The sequence below is a fragment of the Perca flavescens genome, chromosome 17, assembly GCF_004354835.1.
Source record: "Perca flavescens isolate YP-PL-M2 chromosome 17, PFLA_1.0, whole genome shotgun sequence".
Lineage (NCBI taxonomy): Eukaryota > Metazoa > Chordata > Actinopteri > Perciformes > Percidae > Perca > Perca flavescens.
This window is the reverse complement of record NC_041347.1, coordinates 25651012-25660207: the sequence shown is the minus strand read 5'-3', so window position 1 is coordinate 25660207 and position 9196 is coordinate 25651012. Positions and strand designations below refer to the sequence as shown.

The following is a 9196-nucleotide window of genomic DNA, read 5'->3' as shown; positions in this document are numbered from 1 at the left end:
TGCCTCCATTCACACTCATTTATCTATGTAACTGTACTCTCCCTACATTTTTACCTCCTTCTCTCTTTCTCTCGCTCTCTCTCTCTCTCCATCAGAGAAACAGAATCAGGGTAGAATTATGCTGGAGGCAATCCAATTTAGATCAGCTATTTTCTAATTCCTTTTTTTCTTAGAAGCAAAAACGTCCTCTGCTTTTCCCTATAGGGACATACTCAGGGCCCCAGCGGCTTATTGATGATATGCACTATGTATTTCTATGGGAATGCTTCTCTCCCCCAAAAAAAAAAAAATCCTTGGACAAGCGTTGCAAATTTCTTTCTCTAAATACTCTGGCATGTGGCAGTATATTTAGTGAATATTCTTTACTGTGTCCTAATTGTTATACGCTTGTTTACTGATCTTGCAGTTTCTGTCAACAACACAAACCAGTTCATGGCTTTATGTCCACAACAGCTATTTTTATTTTGCGTCATATTAAAGGTGTGAACTTTACCCAGAAGACAAAGCACAGCCAAGCATTTTCCTACTTCCTACCTACTGTATGCCCTTAAAAGCTTGGAAACTTATATGTATCATTAAAAGATGTGCCTGTTATCCCACCAACTAACTTTTAGCTTTAGAAAATGGTCAGCAGTAATGTCACAGTATTTGTAATGGGCTAAAACAGGTTAACAATATCACACATTAGGCTACTTCATGTAATGGCAACCATTTTGAACCATTAAAGATCATATCAAACATTTACCATGGATGATTTAGAGGGGCAGTTAGAGATTAAATGGTTGAGGGACACTGTGCCGTAATTTGACTTGTGATTCTGGTTACAAAATGGCCTCTACCTTAGGGCTGTGACGACAACCGGTACTTTGGTACCAAGTCGGTACCAAACTTCTGCAATTCTTCTGGACCTGACGGGGGCAATATACGCCTACAAGTGTTCTAGTCTGCCGCTAAATGCTGGAGAAGATGAACGCTGACCAGCACAGAAAAACAGAGCGCCTCATCTCCATGCACGGCTTTACCGTAATGTTACATCTACAGCAACGGCTTTCACCACCTCACCTGGAGCTCCCAATCAGAAAGTAAGTCTGTTTCTCTCTGCCGTTGGCTGTCACAGTCTAACGCTAGCTACGATAGCTGACATTTAGCTAACTTTAGTGCTTGTTTTTAAGGGACCTCTATAACGTTAGTTAAGTTAACTTTAACCAGCCCGGTTCTATGTGAAAAACCACAACGGCAGAGAGAAACAGATGTAACTAAACATGCTTGCCGTCTGGGCGTTCTGGGTGAACTCATGGAAGATGTTAGGCTACCGTACACTGGCTGTGTAGTGATGCCAGGCATCAGAGCAGCTAAGACTGGCAGCAAAGGCAACAGTCAATTTTGGACAGATAAGCTTGCTCTTACGCGCTCTCAGGTACCGAAATTTCAACGTTTAGCGTGTAAAAAAAGGGGGCAATAATAGTGGTTAACCTGTAAAACCACTTTTGTAAAGATGTAAAATTCAGTTGCACACTTTCAACTTTTGGTTGCAAAATGTGACCATTTAGTCGCAGTCTGGAGCCCTGCACTGTACACGTTATTAAGAAAGACATGGGATTTATTGTTTTGTTTTTTACTGTGTTATCGAATTAGGTATTCAAAATTATGATTATGATTTCACTGGTATTGGTATTGATGACTACATTTCTAGTATCATGCAATATCTGTAGTTGCCATGTTCAAATGTTTAAATAAATTGAATTAATGTATAAGTATTATTCTTTTTTACTTTCTTTTTTTTACACACCATGGAATTGACTTTGATATCGAGTATCGTGTACTTTTGGTGGTATCGGTACAGACTACTAGATTTTTGGTATTGTGACATCCCTACATGTGGTCAAAATGCTTTCCACTTCAGGCACTAGTTTCTGCTTCACCTCTGGGTCTTTCTTCTAGGAAACAACAACATGTACACAAGAGAATACACACACAGTAACCACGATAGCAGGAAGGACAGTCCATCATTTGATTTGGACTGTTATTAAAACCCACTTAGTCCTGGCTGTGAGAGCTGTAAGCTATGGAAACTATGCCACAGGCTGGAAAAGCCAGCCTTGCAGACGTCTGCTTCAAATCTGACCAAAAACAGAAGGAAGGGAGACAGATAGAGAAAGTTTTAGACTACTGTTACTACGACAGCACCTTTACCATTCATTCATCACGACAGCACACTTGAGTTCATTCATTCGTCACTACAAACCTTCCTCAAAAACAATTACGACATTTCCAAACAAGCACTGTAAGCTAACTTTTGGTTTCCGAGGCAAACTTCTGCAACTAACAACTGATGCCTTCCAGCTAAAAACAGATGGAGCTCTACATTTCCCTCCCACTGCATATCTAAACCTAGTCTAATTTATTTCTATAGTCCCACATCCAATATCTCAGTCAGCTTTACAGGTCCACAGCAGCATGAGTTCCCAACCTAAACTAGCAAGTGGCCCAAACAGTAAAGAAGCCAACTGCTGGAAGCTGTGAAGTTTATTGTACTCTTGCTAAAGTTACAAGCCCAACAGGACTAGGCCACCATGAGAAGGCTTTACTGCAAACAGTAATTTGTGGTGACATTGTGAACATGCCCACCCTGCTGTTTAAGAGAAAGAGTAATAGAAAACAATCATTTGGCAGCAGTTGAGTGTTTTGTGAAAAAAAGCAACTTCACCTCTCACTGGGAGAACGTCGCCATACAGAGAATATATGAGTCTTAATTATACATGTACATGTGTGCATTGCTATGAACCACAGCAATATATTGACAACATGAACCTACTGTAAAAGAAAGTAAATGTGCACTGATCCATTTAGAAATGCAATAACAGCCTGTGTGTCACATTCATGACACTGTGAGCTTGATGTCTATTTACCATTAACACAGTTAAGACATTTTAACATACACAAATGCATTCTGATTACTACATCAGTATTGAGTCAACTAATGAGTCAACATTTGAGTCTCATATTACCAGCTACTGTCCAGAAAACACACACACACACACACACACACACACACACACACACACACACACACACACGTAATTAGGTTTTGTCTCAGGCCAAAGTCGCTGGCTGTGAGCAAAATCACTACTGTTGTAAAAGGCCTCCTGAAACATGGTCAAATAGCAATCATGGACCTCACCGTGAGTCACCAGCAGATAATATGGCCTCTGTGTCTGGCTAAGAAGAGCTTTGAACTGTGGCTACGGCATTTCACCACAGCAGGGATCTTTAAATGGAGTCTCAAGTTCTTTACACACAGAACAAAACAACAAAATAAGCCGCTAGCTGGCTGTGTGAGTGCCTGAGTGGTTGCTCTGGGATGTTCTCACACAGTACAAAGCCACCTAAAAGGGCAACTGACATTTTTTTTAAAGCCTTTGCGTATCCAATTAAGTTGACTAGATAGATGCTCCTTCTAAGCACTGCCCTGATTCCCTGCTACTTGTTAAATTCATGTACTGATCCGGCAACCAGCTCATGTAGGGTTTCCATTAAGTGCCGTGCTAATGGAAACTTCAACACTTCTTATTCAATTTCCATGTCCTGACATTCCATCTATTTAACATTCAAACCATCAACTTTCCAACAAATAACCCAGTTTCCCAACTTCTTGGCTCCTCAATTTACAAGCTAACCCTACTGTGCTGACTATACAGCAGTACAGTGTGTAGAAATCAATGAAACCCACAAAGGACTAAAACGGCAGCAAAACATATTCCAAAGCAAAGATGAATTAACAGACTGATGAAGATAAAAGAAGAATGAAAAAAGTGAATGAGTCAAAGTAGAGAGAAGTTAAAAAGGGTTGGGGAATTGTTGATTTTGTCGCCAATGAGCAGTTGTCCTCGCCGCTCATCATGACCACCACATCACACTCACACCCTCACTTTCTCACATAATCAGCAGTAACATTTGCAACATCACACTGATACGGAGCATGGGAAACAATCAAGGAAAACAGATAGTGACAGTGAAGCTGATAAATATGCATGAATAAAATTAACATTTACTATTCAAATTTAAAGGTGGATTGATCAAAGTTACTCACAAGATCTCGTCGTTCTGAAATTCCAGGATGCCGTGAACATCTTCGAAGTCCTCTCCGCCACCTCGCGCTGTTCCCTCCACTGTCTTGAACGGTAACATGACCACGCCACGAGCCCCCGACGTTCTCAGCACCTTCACCTCCATGGTGCCAACACTCTCGCTCACATGGAATACAGGCTCCTCAAACGTAAAGATGCCGGCGTGGTCGTCATCAAAGATGGTAACGGACGCTGTGGCGGGTAGGCCGAGACACGCTATTGAGTCCACATGATTAGCTGACTCGCCTTCCTCGGGCTCCTCGCCTTCTGATGTCAACACCTTGACATTGGAAAGGTGAATCAGGAAGTTTTCATCCTCTTCAAAGATGTCATCGTCAATGATACCCACACGGATCTCCTTCATTGTCTCACCAGCCTTGAAGATCACCACGCCCTCAGTGAACTCGTAGTCCGAGCCAGCGTTGGCTGTGCCGTCTTCTGTTCGGTAGTCCACAGAAATGGTTTTGCCCAAATCGCCACCACGTCGCATCACGTTCACCGCCACTGTGCCGCAGTTCTCAAGGCACTGGTAAGAACTGGGCTCAAAAAAGATCTTAGAGATGGGGTCGTTTTCACCAGCATCAGCGCGAACCTCCTGCATGCTGACAGCCTTTCGAGCCTGATCGGCGGCATGTTTCTTCAGGATGTTGCCAGCACCTGTCATCAGCCGGGTGGCCTGGCATCGATAAAAAGCGCGGCTCTTCTGCTGCTGGCTCAGGACTTGGTAGTTGGCCAGCTCAATGAGTTGTTCCACCTAGTAAGATAAAAGATAAAACATGTAAGCACACAAGCATGATCAGTGGACATGGCAGTTGTTTTAAAATGTTGCTCCACCTAAAATCCACCAGAAATCTAGACCCCATATGGCAGGTGTAGTATCTTCTATTGAGGGAAAGAATGGCTTCTCTGACAACTTGTTTAACATTGACCTCGTCTGGCTGATTCACAGAGTTTCATCTAGCTTGTCTGGATAAACAAGATTTAATGGCGTGTCGAGTGGATAAATCTAACATTAAAATCAGTAAAAAGAACAGTGATCTTGATGAGTCATACTGTTATGTCAGATAATTTCCATCAACAGTGTCTGTGATTTAGTTACACTAAGGAATATGCTACACTCAGGAATATCCATCAGATTATCTAAATGTTAGGCCTTACACAGCTATAAACGATGTGCCAAGAGGTACATGAACAGCTTGGTAATGTCTTAAGTAGAGAAGTCAAGCTCCCATGACAGCAACCATCCATCCTGCTTAGATATCCCTGAAATACGCACTGAATTATTAGGTTGATCCCATGGTTTTGTCACTATTCCTCCTTTCCATGCCTTCCTCACCCCACTAGTATTCCTCTCCAATCAGTAAATTACTGGAGGAGATCAGGTGAATTACTTTTACTCTTGGTTGGAGAAACATCTGAGCCAATTAAAAGCCTTTATGGGTTGAACTAAAGTTGGTGATGTTAAAGAGGCTAAACATAGTTACAGTCCAGAGTCTCTGTTCTAAAGCCACGTTTCCGACTTTTTGATATAGTATAGTACCTTATTACGTGACTATTATGGATATGTACCTAAACACTGGTTATTTTTGCGTTTCCATCCACCCCAGACAGTAGTCTAGATGTCTTGGACAGCCATGCACTGAGAAACGAGCTAAAAACTCCTCACTGCTGTATTTCCTCTTCACCGAAATCAGCGGACTGCAGCGTTTGTAGGTCCACATTGTAGTGTCGAACCAGTGTGCTAGGTGGTCTGTGCTAACAAAGGGGTAACGAAAAAACGGGACAGAATGGAACGGTTCTATTGGTACCATTCACAACTTTTGACAATGGAAATGCAAAAATGATCGTTATACTGTGCAACGAACTGAACCGGACTGCTCAGTGGAAAGCACTTGATGTCAAAATGTGACTGTGAGACAAATACTTGTTTTTGACAACAGGTTAATCAGCCTCATTGTTAATCCATTTAGAGATGAGGGCACAGGCGTAAAAACCTATTTAGCAGGCTCTCATGCATGTAAGAATTGTCATTTCGGCAGCTTGTTTTGATGCTCGCATTATGCTTTTTAGCATTAAGCCTTGTCCAGACAATAAGAGAAGCACTGAATACAAACGAACCTCGTCACACCACATTTGACAACAACAATTTGTTGTTGTTTTTCAAATACAAAGGTCTGCAAATATAGACACAGTGGGGGAGGGGAGGAGGGGAGGAGGGGAGGAGGGAATAAGGGAATAATTGTTTTAATGGCGAGCATACTAGATTCTAGTCCCTTGTTACTTTTATTTATCAGTTCAGGTTTAGATTTTTGAAATAATCACATTGAGGAATTTTCTTGAATCTGCTAAATCAAGGTAGGATCTCCATAATTCCTAATCCATGCAGTTAGTGTAGCTGATAGAGGACACATGCTATACTTTCCATTACACCTCTTCCATCCTGAACACACAGATGTGATATCTTACAGTCTGGACTGTATATGATACAAGTAGGCACTGGAAGACTCTATCACTATGTTAAAAAACTGCAGTAATGACACAAATACCTATTTTCTATATGTTTCTATGTGTTTATCTATAGGTTTATCATGCCTAGACAGATACAGATTGCCAATGTCAAAACTGGAGTATTCCTTAGCAATTTTCTTTTTTTTGATGTATCATTATCAAATCAATTTAAGAGGTTGTGATGAGACCTTAGCTGCATTCATCACCAGAATGATAACTGAAGCAAATCGTAGGGCTGCACAATATGAGGAAAATATCTAATTAGTGATTAGTTTGACTGATGTTGCAATTGCGATATGATATACGATATTGGAGGGAATGATCATTTTTGTATCATAATTCTCATTTTCAATTTTAAAGAAATTAAAAGAAATTAAAATGATTACAATGTGATTTTTGCGAGGATCTGTAATAAACCAAGATTTTTTCTTTAGTCTGTAGGATATGATTTGAAGGCTGGGACGTCTCTGCTGCACCACATTACTAAATTCAGAATGGCTTGACACATATTTTGCCTTTAACAAACAGTTGCGCCCCACTGCGATTTGGATATTGCACTAGTCCATCTTGCAATTTCGATAAATCTGTGATAAAAAAACAACACTGAGGAAAACAACCCCGACAGGAGCAGCACGGACAGAATGTTTTTCTGCTCTCTAATGTGAGATCCTTTTGACATTACTGATTTGAGGTTACTCACCTCCTTGTCAGGGTGTTTCTGCTTGAGCTCTTTCAGGATCTTAGCCATGTCTCTCCGGGTCTCCTCCTCATCCAGATCCTTCTCATCTATTTCCAATCCTAGTGTACCATCCAGGAAGTCAACACCATGAGAGTTCAGCATCTTCCCATCCATCTCAATGTCCACCTTATGATGGGAAATAAAGCAATTTAATTAGTAACATTGATTTGAGGCTTTGGAGCAGGATGTCAAATTGCAAGGCAAAACCATGTATGGTGCTATCATGGAGGTTTATTGAGAACTGGGTGTGTACCAAGAATGGCCTTCAACAACCATGCAAAGAAAGGTAAAAATGTATAGTTTCTGTGGTTTCGGTGTAAGTCATATCATAGTTAAGGTGCATTCTTTTGTTTTGTTAAAGACATGCATGTGTGACAAACAGATAGTAGCATCAGCTTTCATTAGACATGTTAACAATATGCCACTTGTTTCTCTCAGAGTAGCTTGCTTGTTATTCATTGAAAGCCTGCTTTCTTTGAGTGCAGTTGTATTGATGAAATGTATTTTAGCTCTTTAAGCACAATGGCAATTTATAACTTATGAATTATTAGGATTTCCCCTCAGGGACACTTGGTTTTGATTCAGTGATTTCTTTTAGCCAGAAGTTGAGATGAAAGTGCTCTTCATGTACTAATGGAGCACAAACAAGTGAGGGAAATAGAAGAAAAGACACTGAGTGGTAAATACAAATGTAATTAGAAATTTGCAATGCACTGCATACAGTAGGACATAACACAAAGCCATCAGATGGTAATCAAAACAGGAAATTAAAAAGTGGCAATACTTAAAAAGTATTTGTGTGTGTGTGTGTGTGTGTGTGTGTGTGTGTGTGTGTGTGTGTGTGTGTGTGTGTTTGCAGTAATATGCTTTATGGCATGAGTTTACCTTGGCAGAATTCCATTCAGTAATACAGATACACGTTACTCATGAACTCAATTCCGCCTACACAGAGCGCCTTATCTGCTCCATTGTTTTTTCCACCGCATGTTTGGATGAGGACAGCTTAATTAATTTCTACTGGTCGGCTGTTCTAACTGATATGCCTTTGGGAAAGAGAGCTCCCAGCGTCACTGTTATTTAAAAAGACATTAACGAAGGGAGATTTATTCCCCTTTGCCAAGGAGCTTATGTTTTTGGTTCGGATTGTTCTGCCTGTCAGCAGGATTACAGAAAAAACTAGTGGCTTTCTAATGTGTTATCGCCATCATCACCATCACCATCACCATCATAGAGTGATTTCTGGTGGGGAATAAGAAAGGGTAGGACTTTTCGTGTCGACAAAATATTTACTGTTCAAAGGATATCCCTACTTTTCAAGTTAAAAAATCTAAATACTTTAGCATTTTAGATTCAGTCTAATTGAAATGAAAGAGTACTAGAAATTATATTGGGACCAGAAGTAGTAGTAAAAATCAAGTATCTAATGATTGGTAGTAATAAGGATGATAACACCAGTAGCGTATGTTTTAAGTGATAGGTTTTTCAAGTATGAAACCGTAGAAATGTATGTCAAGAGTATATCATTTCAGTTGGTCTTTTACTTTGAATGAATATTAAAAGGAACACGCCGACTTATTGGGAATTTAGCTTATTCACCGTCGATACATACCCTTAGGGTTAGGGTTAGCGGCATCAGGCCAGCACAGAAGATGGAGGTGAATGGTTCCAGCAATCCTACTGCTCCGAATAAGTGACAAAATAACGCCAACATGTTCCTATTTACATGTTGTGATTTGTAAAGTCTGGCGCGTACAAAAAAACAACATAACATGAGACACAGCCGTCTTCTAACTGTAAACAAACCGGGAACTATATTCTCAGG

At 40.5% G+C, this 9196-nt stretch overlaps 1 protein-coding gene across 1 annotated transcript in view; it reads right to left on the bottom strand.

The window, feature by feature from the left end:
- slc8a1b (solute carrier family 8 member 1b) overlaps positions 1-9196 on the bottom strand; it is a 142593-nt gene that overhangs the window by 116588 nt on the left and 16809 nt on the right. The window contains exons 3-4 of the mRNA XM_028604075.1: positions 7336-7500; positions 4091-4881 (exon numbers count right to left, since the gene is read on the bottom strand). Of these exons, the coding sequence (XP_028459876.1) occupies positions 4091-4881; positions 7336-7500 (956 nt within the window). The remainder of the gene's footprint in view (positions 1-4090; positions 4882-7335; positions 7501-9196) is intronic.